This window comes from Micromys minutus, assembly GCF_963924665.1.
Source record: "Micromys minutus genome assembly, chromosome: 24".
NCBI classification, from domain to species: Eukaryota; Metazoa; Chordata; class Mammalia; order Rodentia; family Muridae; genus Micromys; species Micromys minutus.
This window is the reverse complement of record NC_137959.1, coordinates 47,498,181-47,519,670: the sequence shown is the minus strand read 5'-3', so window position 1 is coordinate 47,519,670 and position 21,490 is coordinate 47,498,181. Positions and strand designations below refer to the sequence as shown.

General features: G+C 49.5%; 1 protein-coding gene across 2 annotated transcripts in view; it reads left to right on the top strand.

Annotated features, from left to right (window-relative positions):
* PCNX2 (pecanex 2) overlaps positions 1–21,490 on the top strand; it is a gene marked incomplete at both ends in the record, with an annotated part of 142,460 nt that overhangs the window by 116,090 nt on the left and 4,880 nt on the right. For both annotated transcript variants that reach the window (XM_080936582.1, XM_080936581.1), the window contains 7 exons: positions 6,744–6,997; positions 8,531–8,764; positions 10,814–10,935; positions 16,423–16,567; positions 17,583–17,813; positions 18,382–18,656; positions 19,981–20,169. In XM_080936582.1, the coding sequence (XP_080792708.1) occupies positions 6,744–6,997; positions 8,531–8,764; positions 10,814–10,935; positions 16,423–16,567; positions 17,583–17,813; positions 18,382–18,656; positions 19,981–20,169 (1,450 nt within the window). The remainder of the gene's footprint in view (positions 1–6,743; positions 6,998–8,530; positions 8,765–10,813; positions 10,936–16,422; positions 16,568–17,582; positions 17,814–18,381; positions 18,657–19,980; positions 20,170–21,490) is intronic.

The window sequence follows — 21,490 nt, the reverse complement described above, 5'->3', positions numbered from 1 at the left end:
AGCCACCGGGGCAGCTATTGGCCAGAGGCTGCCTGATGTCAGATAAGAGCCAGTAGACAGAGTTCAGATAGCTCTGAAGGAGAGCCAGTGCCCTGGCTGATTGCTCCTTTACAAGATGCCTGAGAAACTCAGGGCTCAAGACAGAGCACCCTGCAGGGGACAGCTACCCCCAGGAGAGGCATCATCCTCCTTCCCAAGGGAGATGAAGAAGGGCCCTGAGCTCACAGCAGCTCAGGGTGCAGTGGGCAACCATGTGGCTCTGCATCTGGACACTGCCTGCAGGGTACTTGCTTCACTTCTGTACCAAGGTATTGACTTGGTTCTCAGACACTAGTTAATTGGGGTCTTGTCCCTTCGGTTTCTCACTCAGCCTTCTGAGAGCTCCACACTCCCTTCCTAAGTGGAAAATTCCGTCTCCTTTTACATCACATTCTTCCCCGGACCTCCCAAGTGACTTGGCTTTCCAGAGCCTGGGGTTCTCCCCAGGGTCTCCTCTGCAGCTCTGGCAGCTCGTCCTTAAAGACACAATGGGGGCCACCTCAGGGCGTACCTGCAAGGGAGCTGGAGTCTGTCCTATGCTACACTGGGCACAACTCCCTGCTGTGGTGCCTGTCACTGGTGTCACCTCTGTCCTGGGACTTGACACTAGATGATTTGGCTGAGTGGGGAATCCCTGTCAATGTCGGGACGCACAAAATCTCACCGAGTCTACCAGTGACGACTTTAAAGGGATGCGTGAAGACTTTGGCGTGGCTTCCCTAAGCTTTGTGATTGTAGAGCATGGAAGGCAGGATTGGGGTAACCAAGGGCGTGTCGAGAAGGAAGCCGAGGACAGGAAGCCTTACATGTTCAAGGGTGTGTGTCACAGTTACAGTGCTTGGCCAGGCTAAGAAAGAAGCAAAGCAAACAAATGGGGAAAGAGGGGGCAGGATCCCAGGACAGCACCAAGGAGCAGGATCCCAGGACAGCACCAAGGAGCAGGACCCCAGGACAGCACCAAGGAGCAGGATCACAGGACAGCACCAAGGAGCAGGATCCCAGGACAGCACCAAGGAACAGGATCCCAGGACAGCACCAAGGAGCAGGATCCCAGGAGCACCAGTGAACTGTGGTCACTGGGGTTCATGAACTAGAGGAGATGAAGTAGCCACTGGAGATGGGGTACTCTGGGCTGCTATTGAGAGGGAGGCAAGTTTGGATAAACATATCTAGGGCTGTTACTATGAATATAAAGGGAAGAGGGGTGGACAGAAGAAGAAAAGAAGTGAGGGAGGGAAGGAAATAGAAATTACAAAGGGAGGGGAGAAAGAGAGGCAGGGAAGGGATGATGGAAGAAGAGGAGAGGGAGGAAAAAAAAAGGAAGGAGGGGGAGGAGGGAGAGAAGAGAAGGAGGGAGGGGAAGATGAAGGGGAGGAGGGAGGGGAGGACAGAAGAGAAGAAGGAGAGAGGGGAGGAGGGATGAGAATGGAGAGAGGAGAGAAGGGGAAGGGAGAGGTGGGGGAGGTTAAATAAGGAAAGACTGGAGTAAGGAATGTCTAAACATTTTAAAAATCTATCGTTAAAATTTTAAATCTCATTTTCTCAATATCCCTCCAGATTTTAATGTGGTCCCACCACGCAGGCCATTTTATCAGCTCAGCATCTTTGTGGGCCTCTCAGAAGGGACATTGAAGGTACAGTAGGGATGTAGCTAGAAAACAACTAAAAGCAAGATTTACGCTCCTCCTCGAGGTTTGGCTGACCCCTCAATCACCGGCCCACGGGGACGTGTGAAAATCGCCATATAACCTGGGCTCACCCAAGGCAGATCCAACTGAAAGCTTTATCTTAACTGGAGATCCACATACACCCCACATACACGCTAATATTAAAACTCTCTAGAATTCTCTTTGTCCTGGCTTTATGTTTTATGTCTGAAGAGCTTGAGGGGCCGTCTAACTCCCTGGGTTCCAGACCTCATGTATAAAACAGAATGCTGTCTCCAGTGGATGCTCGAACACAGTTTCCTCTAAGTAGAGGAGCGTAAGGTCTGCAAGTGTGTTAGGCAGGTCTAGGTAGACAGGGCGTGTCCCACGGCACTAGCAGAGTCTCTGCCACCTCATCGCCCTGTACTCATGAAAGCCCTGTGAGGAGGAGGCAGTTTTGAATGACCCCTGAACCCGGAAGGCCTCCTCCTCAGAGGCCAGCTGCTTCAGCTGCTCTTCCAGCCTGTAGGTGGAGTGAGTGTAAGGGGGTGTCCTGCCAGCGATGGTGACAGATTTCTGCATTTCTGTCCGTGCATCAGGTTGCCTGGTGTGCACAGAAGCTTTTAAGTGTATTTGTGTTAGGTGTGTGTACATTTGTGTGTATGACATCATGTGTATTTTTGCACATGGGTGTGACATTCATGTGTATGTTTGCATATGTGTGAGTGACATTTGTGTGTGCTTTGCATGTGTATGACATGTGTGTATGTTTGCACACATGTGTAGAGGTTAGAGGTTGATGTTGGGTGTTTTCTTCAGTGGTTCAGCACATTATTATTGTTTTCGTTGTTGTTCGGTCTCTCACTGAACTTGGAGCTTGGCGATGGACTGGCCTGGCCAGCCAACAAGCTTTAGGGATTGTCCTGTCTCTGCAGCCGAACTTTTCGATTATGAAAAGTGAGTCACACACCTCCACATCCTGCCTCTTATGTGGGTGCTGGGGGTCAGACCTCAGGTTCTCACACTCCCGCAGCTCCCACTGAGCCATCTCCCCAGCTGTCAGGGAGACCTGCTTCTCACTGGTGAGTAGGTAACATTGAAGACAGTAGTTTTTCCATGCTAAGAGACCAGACCTCCCTGTCTGTGTACAGGGTGCAGCGGGCGGGGAATCCTGTGCATGGCTGGGAGGGAAAGGTCTCTCAGGACTCAGGCATGTCCAGAACAAAGTGTTACAGCTCTCTGAGGGGAAGCTGGAGCAAGGCCGCTCGGCCTCCACTGCCCCAGGGTCAGTGGCAGGCAGGTAGCTAAGGGCCAAGGTCAGGGCCACCAAACAGGACGTGGCTGCAGTCAGGCTTGTACACCCAGCTGGTTGGGCCCCATCAAGGTCCTGCGATGAAAGCTTTGGGGGAGAAAACTTCTCCCGAGGGTTACAGCTTCATAAGACTCAGAGGATCTGTGAAATAACTCGTGCACTTTGTTGGATAGGACCTTAAAACACTTGGGGATGGGTTGGGATCCAGAGGCAGATACTTCCTATTGGTGTGGTCTTAGATGTTAGGGATACCTCATCTGCATGTGGAAGAACTTCAGGCATTGTCCCTACATGACTGATTGTCCCTGGTCCTCTCAGTGGGGTGTCATGGTCACCTGTTCCAGGACAGGACCCGGTCAGGAGTAGATTTAAATGCCTACCGTTCTCAATTATGAGAATTGCAGATAGGTGTTTCTGAATCTGCTTGATCTTACCGAGTTTTCTGTTTCTATCCTAAAGAACTCTTTGGGGATCTGCGGTGTATATTTAGAACAATGAGCTCTCCCCTCTCTTGCCTGCATGACCACGTTGGTCCTATATTCCATGAGACACCCAAATGTCACCTTTCTAAGCTGGTAACAGCCGCTTAAATGGATGTTGTCCAGAAACAAAGTTTCACCTTGAAAAACAACAGTGTGCATTTAAAGCCATCACAGCACGTTTAAAATCTAGTTTGTCCAGTGCCACACCGCCACACTGCCACACCGCCACACTGGGAGAAGCTTGTTCTTGGGGCCGTAAACACTAAGCAGATATCTGCAGACTCTACAGAATTAGAAAAAAAAAGTTACTAAAAAATCTGTTATGTTCAGAAAGCAAATGGTTATAAATCACTCTGAGCTATAAATCACTCTGACATATTTAGCGTACTTTTGTGTGTCCCCCTCCCCCTGCAGGCTGGGCCATCGTTCCTCAAGGCTCTCGAGGTCTTTGCCTAGAGATGGTTGAGCCAGTGTCGCTCAGGAGCGGGGCTAGGACGTGAGCAGAAACTGATTATGAAAGCCAGACAGTGTGGAGCCTGGGGTGGGATCTACCGAGCCAGGGAGGGCCCAGGCTTTGGCTATTCTGGGAGAGACCAGAGATCGCACCCAGACACTGCTGACATTGTCAAGATGACTGGGCACAACCATGTGGGCTCTGGTATCAACTAAGGTTATTAGGATTGGTAGCCAAAACCTTTACCCACTGAGTCATCTCATGGGCACCAAGAAGCCACCTAGATTTTATCAGGTATAATTAACAAACACTTTTTATAACCCCATTCAAATCAATACTAGCCCGTGTCTTTTTATCTACTTTTTGGTTGCTGTGGATTTGTTTGTTTGTTTGGTTTTGGTTTTTTTTTTTTTTTTTTTTTTTTGGTTGTTGCTTTGTTTGAACCCAGGGTCTGATGCAGCTCAGATTGGCTCCAAATTCACCAGCTGAGGAAGGACTTGAACTCTTGGCAAAACTACCTTCACCTCCCAACCACCGGATTACAAGCATGTTCCAACACATCTGGTTTTATGTTATGTAGTACCAGGGCTGAAGCCCAGGACCTTGTGTGTGCTAGGCGAGCACTCTGCCCACTGAGCCACATCCTCAGGCCCCCGTTGCCTTTTGAGTGAAGAAAGGTTTAGGAAGCACAGGTCAGACCGCTAAGCATAATGTCATTTTGCTAAAGTGGTTGTGTATGTGGGGTCTGGGCTGAAGCTTCAATGCCATCTGGATTCCAGACACGGGTTTGTGCACTCCGTGATACCAGCCAAGGTTTTGCTAAATGGGTTCCTGTAGATTTCTAGGCTGTCTGCTCGGTCTTTGGATCCTATGTGCAGGGTGCTCTGGTCTTGTTGATTTTTAGTACATGATCCCCACCAGGCTAAGATCCTTCTCAACCCTAAATCTGTCTGCAAAGGGATAACTAGGGTACCCCATATCAGCAGCATAAAATCTCTGTTTCCTTCCGAGTCCTTATGAAACTGTTGAAGAAGACATGGCCTCCATTTACAGGAGCTGATTCCACTCCAGTTACTGTCTGAAGCCCCTTGGAAGCATACCTGGTCCACAGTCTACAGCATGCCCTGATCTCAGTGTGGGGTGGGGTTGGGGTGGCCTAAGGTTAGGGGCACGCTCTGTGAATCACCTTCTCAGACTGAGAAGAGTGAGGTTCTCACAGCCTCAAAGTCGCATCTCTTGGTAATCATGGTATCCATGGTAACCCTGCCCAGCAGGCACCTGGCTGCTCTGGGGACTGTCCCCTTACCACCTCTGTCTACTTCAAAGTCTTCTGTCTACTTGGCTATCATCTACAATTCCAGGCCATCCAGTGTTCAAACCTTGGGTCTCTAGGGTTGAGAAGAGACTTAGAATTGGGAAAGAAGGTGGGTTCTCAGTGAGACAGCTTAGAACTTCCAAATGCTAACACTACGGCAGGCAGGCATGCCTTGAACTGCTTGTCTGCATGAGATGCAGAAACAAACCTTAGGGTAACAGAAGCTCTGTCATTGTTAGAGCCAAACCAGAGGCAGGCCATCAGGATATCCTAGCACACAGAAGCTCTGCTTCAGATCTGCCTGGGTTCGATTCCAGGGACCCACAATGGCAAAGGGAAAGAGCTGACTCCAGCCAGGTGTTTTCTGAATCCAATATGCACACTGTGACACTCGAGGTCCCCTCAAAAAAATTAAATGTAAAAAGCCCCAATACAAATGAAGTAAAGCAAAGGCAGAGCCTCAGACTGTAATCGTTACGTTAAAATGGACCCACGAGGAGTGGTGGGGGAGGGGTGCCTAGTAATAGCTACTAGGTTAGCCCACTGTGGTAAGTGTAGTTGGCTCTCATCTCTCTCTAACAGTCATCCTGAGTTTGAGACCACATAGCACAGCCTTTAACTGAGGGCAGAGTTAAAGCCAACAGGAATGGAAGGCTATGAATTCCTTCTATTTCTTTCTGTGTTGGCTGAAAAGTTGGGGTGCAGTCTTTGTGCTCATGGCAAGGGTTAACCTAAGCAGAATGCCATTCCCACCCCAGTATACTTTGTCCTTGACCCAGCTGGCCTGCCTTGATTTTCTTCCAGGGCTTACAGTATTGCCTTTCAATGATGTGTTTCAGAGCATTACTTGTCTAGAAAGGTGCTCCAGGGCAGGTGTCTCTAACCTCAGGTTGTCTCACTAAAGACTGAGGGGGTTCTCCAAATGTGGCCACCATGAACAGACGTTCCCAAAACAAAAACACAGAGAATAAGGGAAAGTTGGGATGACTGGGAGCAGGTAAAAAGTTCAGTGCACACACTGAAGGCAGAGCCAGCGAAGCCCACTTGGTGAGCTCCAGGCCTGTGCCACAAAACAAGGCAGAAAGCTCTGAGGAATGGCCTCAAGGTTAACATTTTGCCTGCCTGCCTATCTACTTACCTACACAGATACACACACACACACACACACACACACACACACACAGAGGAAGGTGGGATATGTGCACATGCTTGCACATAAGCACACATCTGAAGAGTTGATGGTTATGAGAATCATGGCTGAGTAGTAGGCCTGCTTTAAACTAAGAACAGATACCTTATTCTAGCACCTTAAAGAGACACTTCATGGGGCCAGACAGATGGCTCACTGGCTAAGAGCACTAGCTGCTCTTCCAGAGGAACCTGGGTTTAATTCTCAATACACATGGCAGTTCTTAACTGCCTATGACTCCAGTTCCAGACCATCTGATGCCTTCTGACCTCTGTGTGATCTAAAGTCTATTGTGTCCTTGGCCAGGAACCTACTGCCAGCAGAGGGAGGTGGAGGCCATCATGGAGGGTGATGAGGATGACAGAGGCTGCTGCTGCTGCAAACCCGGCCACCTGCCACACCTGTTGTCCTGCAACGCTGCCTTTCACCTACGCTGGCTCACCTGGGAGATCACACGCACACAGTACATCCTGGAGGGCTACAGCATCATTGACAACAACGCAGCCACCATGCTGCAGGTGTTTGACCTCCGCAGGGTGCTCATCCGCTACTACGTCAAGGTGGGATGTGTTTCCCAGAGCTGTGGGTGGAGCTCGGGGAAGCAGGGATGAGAGACAGGGCTCCTGATCCACACAAACTGTCATGCAGAGGTTTCTCTCCATCTTCCCGGTGAGAGATGCAGCCAGGCTTGGGGACCTCATCTTTATTGAAAAACCCAGCAGGGCTTTGGTTTAGCCTCAGCCTGGGCACCTTTCAACCACAGCAGGGGGTCCTTGTCATGATGGGCAAATTAAATATCCAGGAAGCATAGGCAGGCTCCAGGTTGGAGTTACACAGCCTCAGATGCTGGACAAATGATCCAACATAGAACCGGGACTGTAGGTTGGAGATTTAGCTCAGTCAGCAGAGTGATCGCCCAGCATGCACAGCACCCTGGATTCAGTCTCCGGCACTGCATAAAACCAGGTGTTGTGGTACACATCAGTAGGCTCAACACTCAAGGCGGGGAAGGAGGAGGATCAGGAGGTCAAGGTCATCTGTGGCTTCACCGAGAGTTTCAGACTATGCTACAAGAGACCCTGTTAACAAATACTCAATCCAAAGATTAGGGAGCACAATGGTTTAAAATATGAGAAAGGAGGGAAGAGGGGGAAGAAGGGGAAAGAGGAAGAGAAGAATATGCCACCTGGATGCCCAGTAGAGAAAAATGTAGTTCTGGCCCAAGGTACCAAGTGCTGGCTTGGTCTGAGGTATGTTCTAAGAAGCAGAGACAGGCAGGACAGAAGAGGACAGGGGAAGTCCTTGTGATGGAGCTATGCTGGGGGTGGGGGTTTATAGATGGTGACAGGCCTACTGAGAGCTTCACAATTCAATGCTGTCCTGTGTGGGGTCTCTGCAATTCCTAGGACCAGCAGTGTTGTTCCACATGAGGCAAGAAGGCTCAGTAGCCAGTGTTGGTTAAAACTTCCAGAGCCTGGCCCCGGGTGGTTTATTTAGCCATGTTTACACACAGCTTGACTTGGGAAGAAAAGTTACCTGAGAATATGGAACCCAACCCAATGGATACAATCAAGGTTAATATGATCATATATTGAATCTCTTTTCAAAGTACCGATGACTTGCAAAAATGGGTTCTGTTGACTGAAAAACAATGTTCAAGATAAGGTCTTTGGAGAAAGAATCTGAGATAAGAGTCCAGGACTCTGGTGTGGCCTGGCCCTGCAGATATCACAGAGGTCACCATGTTATCAGCTGCCTCCATTCCCAGGCGTCTGGACAGAAAACAGGTTATACATCTCTTCTTTTGAAGAGACAGCCCTGCGTGTTTAACATTCCTGGCTTCCCTAGTGATGATCTGTGAGCACAAGGACCTCATGCCCTTTACCCTGTCCCAAGAGCCAAAAAAAGAGACCCATTAGAGGCCCCAGACCCCTCGTAGCCAAAGATGTTGTTCATGGAAACAATGATGACTTTGCTTAGCCTCTGAGACATCTTTCTTGCCCCTTCATACCGAGACATAGTAAATCAAAAAATAAAGTCTTTCTGGCTGTGGACTGGCTACAAAATCTCACAATCTTGCTTGCTTTCTGCAGAGCATAATATACTACATGGTCACTTCCCCGAAACTCGTCTCATGGGTCAAGAATGAATCCCTGCTGAAGTCCCTACAGCCCTTTGCCAAGTGGCATCACATCGAGCGTGACCTTGCGATGTTTAACATCAACATCGATGACGACTATGTCCCGTGTCTTCAGGGGATCACCCGGGCGAGCTACTGTAATGTGTTCCTGGAATGGATTCAGTACTGTGCAGGGAAAAGGCAGGAGGTAGGAAGGGGAACTGGGGCTGAGGGTCTTTAACCTCTTCTCCCCTCCTGCATTCCAAGGTCGACAGTAAGAAAACAGCTGATAGGAAAATCGTGTTCCGAATAAATGTTTAGTACTGAAGCAAATAAAGGTTTAGTACCTGATGAGGCGATACTATGTTTGTGCCCAATGACAGAGCTTTGAAGATATCTGTCTGCTTTAAACTATGCTCAGGGTCATGACAGCTTAAGGCCATAGTGTAGCATACTAGAAACTTCCTCATTTAAAATTGCATTTTGGTGTTGGGGGTCAGTAATGCATGTCAGTAACCCTGGTTCTAGTGAGATGGAGCAGGGACCCAGCACCAAGCCAGTGAGTTTCGGGTTTAGTGAAACACCTCATCTCAGGGGAAGAACATGCCTATGGGTGTGTATACATGTGCATGACTTCTCAGAGTCAGGGAGCCAGTGTCAGCCTAGGGATGTGCTAGTTAAAGAGAAAGGAGTCTTTGATGTGTCCCCTTTGTAAGCAGAAGAAAAAATTTATATGCACACGTAGAGATGTATATGTGTGTAATATTCTGTATGATACATTATATATTATATAGTCTGTAGAATATTCTATATTATGTATGTATGTATATATATATGTGTGTGTGTGTGTGTATTTATATATTTACTTACTTATTTATATATCACCCCCGTGATACTAGGCAGTGAACCTGGGACCTTATACTATAAGCCGGTGATCTATCACTGGCTGACTCATATGCCCACCCTGCTCCCTTTTCTACTTCCTGTTTTGTGACAGTCTCTTGCTACGTTGTCCAACATGGCCTCTAATACATTCTGCAGCTCAAGCAGACCATGAACTGGCAGTCTCCTGCCTTAGCCTCCTAGGTGGCTGGGCTTGCTGACCTTGGGCCTGACTTTGACTGCTAACTAATTATAGATTTTGAATTTATGGTGTGTTCAAAGGGCCCTTAGCTGAGGGAGAAAAGAAAGCCCCTCCTTGATCTGGCTTTCTGCGAGTCTTCCTCCATGTCAGGAGATGGTAGTGGTGGGTATACCTTAGAGGGCAGGGTGACTGTCTCTGTGACCTAACCATGTCATAGTATGAAACTCATCAGATCTAACTTTACCACCTTGTTCCTGAAAGCACCTGTTGTAGTTTGAATGTGAGATGTCTCCCCTACAGGTTCCTATGTGTGAACACTTGGTCGTCCAGTGGATCTACAGCTAGGAAGGTTGTAGAATCTCAAAACGGGGGGGGGGGGGGCTCATTAGACTGAGTGGATCAGTGGATCAGTGGAGGCAGGATCTCTTAGTCACTGCTCTATTGCTATGAAGAGACACCAAGACCAAAGCAACTCTTATTTTTAAAAAATCGTCTAATTGGGGACTTGCTTACAGTTTGGTGGGGAGTGTGGCAGTACACAGGCAGACATGGTGCTGGAGAAGTAGCGAGACTTCTACATCCTGACCCATAGGCAAGAGAGAAACTGGGCCTGGCATGGGTTTTATAACCTCCAAGTCACCCTCAAAGACACTTCCTCCAATAAGGTCATATCCACTGCCACAAGGCCACACCTCCCAGTCCTTTCTCAAAACTGCCACTCCCGTGTGACTGACCATTCAAATACACATGCCTGTGGGTGGCATTCTTATTCAAACCACCCCATAGGCTTTGATGCCTCACAGCCCAGACCTGCACACTGCTCAAGTTCTGCCTCCTGACTGTGCACACGTGTGACCAGTCACCTGCTCTCTCCTGCTGCCATGTCTTCCCCATCATGATGGGGTGCATCTCTTCTGTGGGGCCAGAAAACTCCTTTTATCCTTAACTGCTTCTTGCTGGGAATATCATGAAATCAACAAGAGAACTTCCTGACTCGGTGTTTTCCCCGTGTGTCCAGCCATAAGAGAATCTGCTGTGGGCAGCACAGGAGGGTCCCCCACTCTGAAGCTACTGCAGAGCCACTGGTTGGCTACACTGTCTCCACGGAAGCCTGCTTCCGTCTCAGATGTGAGAGCCAGGCTGACAGCTGCCTTCCCGCCCCCGTTCTTTCAGCTCTCCAAGACCTTGGACCATGTCGACAGTGATGAAGACTCAGCTCTAGTGACACTTTCCTTTGCCCTGTGCATCCTGGGAAGACGAGCTCTGGGAACAGCAGCACATAACATGGCCATGAGGTACTCCTGGGAGACAGCGTAGGATGTCTTAGGCTTGTGCGGGTGCCTGGGGTTTATGTCTGACATCTTCCGTCAGTCATTTTCAATATTCCAAACCTGGCCCTCCTTGTAAGCCTTTTGGATGCACCCTTACTCTGTAGATCAGGTGGGATGGCCACAAAATGTGTCCTGTCGTTGTTAACTTCAGACTGTTCCATTTGGAAACATTAATGTGGGCAGTTTGGACTCAGGGATTCCAGGTCTCAGACCTTCCAGGTTGAAAGAAGAGAAGGTAGGTAGAAAGGCTTGCCTAGTATGCCTGAAGCCCTGGGTTCAAACCCCAGCACCACCTTAGGCCATGCATGGCAACACACACCTGTAATTCCTGTGCTTTGGAAGTAGAGGCAGGGAGATCAGAGGTTCAAGGTCATCCTCTGCCACTTAATGAGTTCAAGGTCAGCCTGAGTTATGCTTCTAACAAACCGTTGCAAAAAAACCTATGGATTTTTGCCCAGTGCCTGGCAAAGTTGATGCTTGTGAAACATTCATACCATTACGATGACCCTTTTCCCTCTGTCCCCAGAGGAGGTCTGTCACAGGCAAGCTTGGCCCCGCTGTCCCCACTTTTCCAGCTAAGATGATCTCACTAGTGACATCCATCCCCCCAGACACTGGGCATCCATGGTTAATGTGTAACCTTATCTTTAGTACTCAGCACTGGGAATGGGAGGGACCTGAGAGGGCGTGCAAGCTCCCGACTCAGGGAATTAAAGCAGTTTGTCAGCTGAAATCGGAATCATGGCACAGGAGGTAGCGTTTGAGTTTAACAGACAGGAGGAAGTTGGGGCTGCAGGTAGAGTTCATGGTTGGGTATTTGTCTGGCACGTATGAGAACTAGGCTGGATTCCCCGTACTGGGTGGGAGGGCGGTAAAGGGGGAGGCAGGAGAGAAGGAGTGAGCTCTGGAGCTTCTCAGCTAGTCCTGAGTGTCTATCACTCCCTCCTCACGTAGCATCTGTGCTTCCGTGTTCTGTGCCAGGCCGTGGTGCTAGAAGCTTCCTGGGTATTGACTCTGTGGTGGCTCCAGTACCGGTATGGTCTGAGCTCAGAGATGTTGTGCCCTTTGGAGTGGCACCATGTCCTCTCCTGCCCAAATGGGTCATTTCCCATGGGAGTAGTTGCCACCATTCTAACTCAGTGTCCAGGTCACTAGGACACACATGCATCTCTCCACGTCAGCCATTGGCCCTACAGGAAAAATATTAATGCTAACACACTTCACTGGGAATTGTCCCCAACCTGTCAGGAGCTCTCCACCTCACAATGGAAAGTGAGGTCTGGGGAGAAGGCTTGGGGTAAAGTGCTCCCTGAGCAAGCCTGAGAACCCGAGTTCAAATCCCTTCACCCCCTCAAAAGACCTGGATATGGCATTGTGCACACTTGAGATCCAGTGCTGGGAGGCAGAGACTGGAGGATCTGGGAGGTGGGGCTTCTGGATCTAGTCTGTTCCTTCCTGGAGAGGCACCAGCCCCAAAGGAACAAGCTGAGACAAACGGCATTCTGGGTATTACTCACAGTCTAGCAGCAAGCCAGGCTCCCTGTTGGAAATATTTTAATTTTAGAACCCAATAGGCTCTATCACACCCTAGATCCCAACGGGTAAGTGCCACCATGGATGGGCACCAGTGAAAGCAGGGTCAGGCTGGTCAGGAATTGTGTTAGGTTTTGGTTTTGGTTTGGGGGTTGGTTGGTTTGTTGTAACCGTGAGCACCCGTTAAAAGAAGCAAGGATCCTTTGGATCGTGGTTTCAAATCCACCACAATGGGAAGGGAATGGTAGAACTGGGCTCTAACAGGAACACATGTAGTGTTGGTGTGGGGTGGGGATACTGCATGCTAACCCAAAGGGAAGAAACCACAGGATGACTTGCGGTAAGCTGTGTCTCACACTTTTACCACAGAGGCTCCCCTGAAACCCGAAGGAGCAGGGCTCTCTGGCTGACCTGGAGCTGGGCGTTTGGAAAGGAGGCTCCAGCTGTGTACCTTGAAGACAGCTATGTCTCCTGGTGTAGCTGTTGCTTGTCCCTGAGCTGCATTAGTGTGCTGCCGCACTCTGGGTTCTGATTCTCCCCGGTCACACCCACCTCCATAGCCTTTCAGTCCCCTTTCTACCACACAACATTCTGATTGTATCTTGTGTGGTTTATTGGGGGTGTAAGGGTAAGACACTACCAGCCAACGCAGCCCACGAGCAGAGGTGGCACCAGGCATCTGGACCATTGTGTTCGGGGAACTGGTGTGAGGGTAAAGTCAATGCCTTGTCTGTGGATGTCACCAAGGGAGGGAGGCACACAGGAACAGAGCTCACCGTGGTCCTGTGGCAGGTTTCTTGCTCCATCCTGGTTTGCTGACACAGGTTGAGATCCTGCGTGCTGGGCATCCTCTGTGGCTGACAGAAGGCAGTGGCGACTCACCTCATTGTACATGCTCCTCGCTTGCTGTGATGCTTTTGCAGAAGCCCAGATGTAGCCGTGTGGAAGATGGCAGCTCACTCAGAATGCAGGACTGCTCCATCTGGGCTGGGCATACCCTGATGAGGCCTGCAGAAACTATCCCTGTGGTAAAGTTGCTTCCCCAGAGCCTAAGGGACTAAACCCAGTTGATGACCCCAGGCGGCTATCTTTGGCACTCAATGAACCTAACTCCAGCACTGTTCTCATTCCCAGTAGGCCTGAGGGCTCTCAACACTGGGCCTTTAGCAGTTCCTTGGGCGGCTGTTATGAGTTGCTTTTACACTCGAGATTCTACCAAGTGTCCCTGCATCAGTTGTGACATCAAAATTATCCCCAGACATGGACTCCCCCATGGGCCCAATCCCAGTGACTGACAGCTGTCATGGAGAGACCACAAGTGATACAGTTCTTGTTCCTGTCACTGTGATCAGAATGCCTGTAAGACCGTGTTCAAAGAAGGAAGGATTTATTTTGCCTCCTGGTTTTAATGTGAGCAGCATGGTAGGACTGGTCAGACATGAAGAGAGCGAAGTAGTAACAGGAAGGGGAGGAGTCAGAGCCAGAAGGGAGTAAAGTAGTAACAGGAAGGGGAGGAGTCAGAGCCAGAAGGGAGTAAAGTAGTAACAGGAAGGGGAGGAGTCAGAGCCAAAAGGGAGTAAAGTAGTAACAGGAAGGGGAGGAGTCAGAGCCAGAAGGGAGTAAAGTAGTAACAGGAAGGGGAGGAGTCAGAGCCAGAAGGGAGTAAAGTAGTAACAGGAAGGGGAGGAGTCAGAGCTAGAAGGGAGTAAAGTAGTAACAGGAAGGGGAGGAGTCAGAGCCAGAAGGGAGTAAAGTAGTAAGTAACAGGAAGGGGAGGAGTCAGAGCCAGTTCTAGTTCCTTCCTTCTGTCCCTTCCTGGACACAGGCGCCATCTGTTTGCTGCTTCTCCATGGTGACATAGCCTGTCCTGCCTACCTCCTTGATGGTCGGCAAGTGGGACTTAGTCTCCCGGAGAGAAAACCTGACTGTGCTGTGTACCACTATCTCACGGCAGCGACCGCCCAGACCCAGCTGGGTGAGCGTGTGTCTACTCAGTCCAGCCAAGGAGTGTGTGGATTCAGGCGCACATGTGTGTGTGCCAACCTATGTAGAAACCAGGGTACAACCTTGGCTGCCATTCTTCAGGCACCATCTGCCTTTGCTTTAGAAACAACTTCTTTTCAGTGGCTTGGGCCTCTCCCTGTGTTAGACGGGCTTGGCTGCCCAGTGAAACACAGGACAACTATCTCTATCTCCCAGCTCAGAGATTCTAACTGTGCACAATCACACGGGTTTCTCAGTAGACCCTTAAAAGCACACGGCTCCAAATCTAAATTCACTTAGGTCGTTCTAGAGCTTTCCACCTTCCTTGCCCTACCCTGCTTTGCTTTAGCCTGCTCGCTTTCCCTCCAGGGAAAAAGGAGCGTTATGAAACACCTCCCATTAGAACTCTGCAATGTGTGGGGTCAAGGGGTGGTTTCCTAGGCTGAAGGGATTTGCGCTTGGACTCTGGTTCATGTGGAGAGCCACTTTCACGAAACAGCCATAAGCACCACAGTGTGACATTGCTTCGGGAAAGAGATTTGATAACTGAAGTAGATATAGACTGTTGAGGCCTTAGATGGAACTGTGGGTGGCATGGGAGGGAACAATGGCCTGCAGCTGTGTCTGCTGGTGTTGGCTGGGGATCTCTGGGTGAATCCTCAAGCCTTCCTTTGCACTGTCTCCTCGTTCCCACATCTAAAAGGACTTTTTCCTCCTACACCGAGTGTATAATGTGGAATCCCCCAATCCCTGCCTGCATTCACCCTGCCCATGACTTGGCACCTCATCTCCCACTTTTATGCTTAGTGCCTTTCCGACAACAGAAGCATCCCTGATGTTTCCCTGGGAGCAAATGGCAGGTGTCACTCGTTGATGGCAGCCTCAGCCCAAGGAACCAGCCTTCCTGTGCTGCAGTGGCCTCTTTGCCACGCCCTTGCATCTCATGAGAAGGAGTAGTATAGAAATTAAAGTGGAAGAGAGGAAGACCACCCTTCCTGACCCCCAAATACAGGACATATAGATTTCCTGAGCCCCTTCCTTTTGTTCACTCAGAAAAAGGCCCCAGGCCCTGAGTGACTTCCCCTGTGTGATATGCTGTTCTTCATTCAGCTCTGTGAGCAGATGGCCGTTTTGAAAACCTGGTGAAAATGCTAACCTTGACCCTCACCACCCTCTCTCTCTCTCCTAGTCATGAACAAAATGGGACAATGGGAACAGTTATGTTCTAAGAACCCAAGTCCATGCTTGGGTGACATTTGATTATTTTTCATTCTTTCTGGTAGGATCCGATTTCTATGATGGTTAACACAGCCATGAAATCTCAAGAAGAGAAGTCCTCCTAGTATATGTGGGAGAGTCAGTGTGGCTGGGGAGGGGAGGGGGAGCCCGCTGCCGTGCCATTCTGGGACTCGGTTTCACATGCAGATCATGTCTTACTAAGGTGATGGGAGATGGTGGTACACTAAGGCATACTTCATACCTAGCTGTAGAGCTAGGCACCAGAGGTTCAGGGAAAAGTACAAAGGTTCCCTTTCTTCTTTTCATACTGGGTCAGTCTAAAATATAGGAAGATTGTGTATGTGTGTGTAAGTGTCCGTACATTTCTTTCTAAACTTGTAACATCCATCTTACTTGAGATTGACTCTTCCATTGGTCTAGAATTCATTGATTAAGCTACACTGAATGTCTGGAACCGGGAGCATTCTACCTCTGCCTCCTCAGCCCTGGGATCACAAGCACACACCACACGTATGGCTTTTTAATGTAGGTTCTGGGAACTCAGGACCTCATGTTTGTGCAGAAGGACCTTGTGCTTGTGGGTATCAATCGAGCCATCTCCTCAGCCCCTAAGCCAGGAAATGTAGGTGCTGGTGGGAGTGAAGAGGTCGTGAGCTACACAGAGTCAGCCCACAGCAGTGTGACTGTGTCTTACAGCCTGGACTCATTCCTCTATGGCCTGCACGCCCTCTTCAAAGGTGACTTCCGAGTCACGGCTCGAGATGAGTGGGTGTTCGCTGACATGGACCTACTGCACAAAGTCGTTGTTCCAGCCATCCGGATGTCCCTGAAACTACACCAGGTAAAGAGCCACTTCTGTAAAAAGGATTCATCTCAAACTGGAAAAAGAGTCTACCCTGTCACACTACTCCCTGCCCTCTCCATAAGGTGAGCAATCTCCTCCCCCATCCTTTTCCCAGGGATGCTCTGCCTCCTCACTAGCCTAGGCTTGACTCAGCCAAGGAGTGAGGCATGAATCCTCTTAAACCATAAGCTGACACAGAGAACGGCTTCCTTTAGATTGTTTGTGTCCACTGTTGGGTTGCAGCGAGGAGAGAAATAAATGATGAGGCTGGGGGATGCCTTAGTCAGATATTTCAGTCAGTGATGGGATTTCTGTGCAATCATGAAGCATAGAACCCAGCTAGAAAACCTAGGTGTGGACGCCAAAACAAGAGGTGCATGTCACTGAGCTGCCAGCTTAGCCAAACTGCTGACCTCTAAGATCAATAAAAGACCCCATTTCAAAACAACAAAATGTGGACAGCCAGCAAAGGAAGAGACCGAAGATTGCCCTCTGGCCTGTACACACAATTACACACACACACACACACACACACACACACACACACAGGGATAAAGTCAATAACACAGCCTTCATCTCTTTCTGGAGTGTATTACATACATAGTCAAATAATAATTAAGATGGTGAATTATTCTAGGTCAGCCTCAGCTACAGAATATGATACTGTCTCAAAGCATGGTACCTCTTTTCTGGAGAGCCCCGGGAATTATTCAAGATTTAGCTTTGAAAATACTGGGGTGGTCTAAATGTAACATTAGCTAATGGCCATTCTCTTGTAGGAGGAGGTGGAGGTTCACTGGGAAGAGGGGGCCTGGCCTAAGTCAGAGGCCTGAGCAATGCAGCTCTTTCCTAGGCTGATGAGGGGCAACGATGCCCTGAATTCCCGGCTTAGGATTCAGTAACATGGTGGGGTCGTGGGGGGAATGAGGAGGCCACCGCAAGTCCCCCCTCTGCCCTTGCCCAGAACCAGCAGCTCTGGCCTCACTGAGCCCACCTGGGCTCTCCCCACCAGGACCAGTTCACATGCCCCGATGAGTATGAAGACCCTGCAGTTCTCTTTGAGGCCATCCAGTCCTTCGAGAAGAAGGTGGTGATCTGCCATGAGGGCGACCCAGCGTGGAGAGGAGCGGTGCTGTCCAACAAGGAGGAGCTGCTGACACTGAGGCGCGTGGTGGACGAGGGAGCGGAGGAGTACAAGATCATCATGCTTCACAGGGGCTTCCTGAGCTTCAAGGTCATCAAGGTCAGACTCACACCCCAGTCCCTGTCCACCACAGAACAAGGAGACAGAGGCTGCAGTTGACAAAACCGGTCCCTAGGTCAGAGACTTGATAGCCAGCAGAGAGAGGCGGGGCAGGGAAGCAGCCTGGAAGCCTTGGTTCCCTCCTGGAGTGGTCTCCCTCCATAGAAAAGCAAATTCTCAGCAGAGTTTTGTTTTGTTTTAGTCTCTTACGTCTTAAGTAAGTTGTGATTAAGTTGTGATGTAGGACATGTGGTCTATTGTCTGCAAGTTAAGCATATCTACTTCAGAATTCCAGAACTTTCTAGTGATTTCTTCTGAGTATAAGAGCCCTTTTCCTCATGAAGCTCCTATGAATGGGACCAAGAGAAAAATCGAATGTCCTTGTTATTTTTTCCCTAAGCTCCCCCCATGAGCATGATGTCATTTTCAGAACTGAGACAACGGCCTTAGACCACGTATGACACCCCCAGACTCCCTGTCCTAGAACCACATCCATTCTCCACGGGTTAAACCCCAGACTGATAGCCAGGGGCCCTGCACTTCTCCCAACCCTAACCCCTGCTTACAGGTGAACAAGGAGTGTGTTCGCGGACTCTGGGCGGGGCAGCAGCAGGAGCTCATATTCCTGCGCAACCGCAACCCAGAGCGCGGAAGCATCCAGAACAACAAGCAGGTCCTGCGCAACCTCATTAACTCATCCTGTGACCAGCCACTGGGATACCCCATGTATGTCTCCCCGCTGACCACGTCCTACCTGGGCACCCACAAGCAGCTGCAGAGTGTCTGGGGCGGACCTGTCACACTGAACCGTGTGAGGATGTGGTTCCAGACGCGGTGGCTGAGGTAGGACTTCCCAGAGGCCTCTGCCTGGGCACTGGGGAAGAGTGTGTGGAGCTGATCTCAGCGACATGATGGTGGTCACTGTTGGTCACTGTTGTCTTATATGAGGGCACCTGCTGTGCCCAGGTGACCCCTGACAGGTCACCCACATGGGGTGGATCAACGGGGAGTGTCAGACACACAAAGTCACTTTCCCTCAACCTGGTCTGAGATAGTGTGGGTACTTTTATGGGTTTTTTTTAATATTTGTGTGTGTGTGTTCATGTATGTGCCTGTGTGTGTCTTTGGGCAGTTGAGTGTGGTGGCCAGAGGACAACCTTGGGTATCATTTTTTGGGTAACATTCATGATTGTATGTGTGTATATATTCGTGCATATGTGTGTATGTGTGCGCATATACACATGCGCATGTGTGTACATGTATGTGTGTGTGCATGTATGTGTGCATGTGTGTGCATGTGTGTGCATGAGTATATGTATGCCTTGTGCATGAACATGCATAAGTGTGTTCATGTATGTTCCTGCATGTGCATGCAATGTGTGTGTGGGGGGGATGTTGAGGCACACCTACACATGCGGCATCGAAAGGACAAAGCTATATAGTCCTTTCTTTCTGGTTTTTTAAGACAATGCCTGTCACTGACCCACAACTCACCAGTTAGGCTAGACTGGCTTTCCAGTGAGCTTCAGGGATCTGCCTGTCTCCTCTCACCCAGCATTGAGATTACAAGTGCACACCACACCCGGCTTCTTCACAGGGGCTTTTCAGGCCATATCCTGTCCTCAGGCCTACACTGCCCTGCAAGTGCTTGTCTGAGTCGTCTCCCAGCTCTCGTGGGTGTTTTAAAGTGTCTGGCTGCCAGAGAGAGCCAACCCCGAACCTTCCAGCAGGTCCTTCAGTGCCCTCTTCTTCCCATTGCAATGACGAGCCTCCGTTTGCTGGCGGCATCCTAAGCTTTGCTTGAGTGTGCCTACGCTCCTGATGGGTTCCTATGGAAGGAAGGTTCAGACAGGTTCAGACTGGAGCTTCTTCATCCTGCATGCCTATTTGTTGATTATACACTGAACCCCTACCCCTTGCAGTCCAGGGGTGCTGTCTACCTGGAAAGAATGCCTGTCCACTCACTTCCCTCATGGCTAGGGTTGGGGATCAGCAGTACAGTTGGGTGGCACTTCCAATGGGGATCCAGCCTACAAAACACCAGAGCTACATAGCACAAGGAACACAATCCCATGAAGCCACGCCGTCTCAACTATTGTCACTGCGTGGTGCGCAACTGTATGAGAGATGTGTTGGCGAGACCCTGAAGCTTCCATCCCTCCCACAGAATGAGAAAGGACTGCAGTGTGGGCCAGAGGAGTGGTGGCAACATTGAAGATGGAGATGGAGCTGCGCCACCAGTGGGTGGCGGTAATGCCCCTAGTGGTGAGAGCCGGGACAGCAGCACAGATCAACCCAGGAAAGGAGGCACCCAGCAATGGGCCTCACCCAGAGGAGAGGCTCAGAGGGCAGGTGAGTGCCCAGGACCACAGGGCTGACGTCACGGAATGTACTTGATTGATAAGAGATATACAGATAGATATTGATAGATTGATAGATAGGAGATATACAGGTAGATGATAGATAGATAGATAGATAGATAGATAGATAGATAGATAGGTAGGTAGGTAGGTAGGTAGGTAGGTAGATATATAGATAAACAGACAGACAGATAAATGAAGATAGCTGGACATATACAGATAAATGATAGATATAGGGAGATAGATAAAAAGACAGATAAGAGATAAGGATAAACAAAAGATATACAGATGGATGATAGACAGACATAGACTGAGAGACAGATGAAGATAGCAGAATATATACAGATAGATAGATAGATAGACAGACAGACAGAAGATATACAGATAGTTGATAGTTACATGAAGATAGTTGACCTGAGAGGTAGGAAGATAAGTATTAGATATAGGTGCTCTAAATGACATATATCAATAGATGATCAGTATAGATTAGATAGCTAAGAAAAGTGTGTGTGTGTGAGTGTGTGTGTGAGAGTGTGTGTGTATGTGTGAGTGTGTGTGTGTGTATGAGTGTGTGTGTGTGTGTGAGAGAGAGAGAGATATGAGAGAGGTGGTAGGTAGCAGGTACATGCATGAGGGAAGGTGAGAACTGGGGACTATAGAGAAGAAGATGGACAGTAGATAACAGAAAGGCTGGTAGGTGGTGGTCGACACACAGCAAATTGAGCAGTGAGTCGAGAGGAAAAGCGGAAGCTGCTACAGTCAGCTACTGAGGAGCCAACACAGTCCCACCAGCTGCTAGCTGCTGCCTCCCTGAGCCCAGCACAGTGCCCACTGTCCCCAGATGCCAGGGCAGGGTGGTCCACATTGTTTCCATAACCTTTGATTTGACAGGACAAGCATGTTTCAAGGACACACAGGTGGTTTTCCAAGAAAGCCAGTGAGCATCTCACTTTCTTGTTCTTGCTGCTAACACATCTGGCCACAGTGAGGCTGGCGAGGGTCAGAGTGTGTCAGATGCCCTGGCAGGCCCTTCTTGGTGAAGGAATGCCTTTGCCTTTTCAGGGCTGAGAAGTACCCTTAGCAGCTGAAGCTGGAGAGTCCAGATGCCATACTTGGTTCAAGACCCAGGCTATGGCAGAGAGGTCCCTCCCACTAACCTTCAGACTCGGAGGGCCTTGTGTTGGTACAACATATTTGAAAAGCTAAAGCAGGCAGTGATTTTTAAATATTGTATTATTATCAATTATTTCTTCTTAAAACTATTCTGCTGAGTCCAGCCCAGCTCTGAAGTAGCACGTTCCCAGAGCCTGGGCTCCT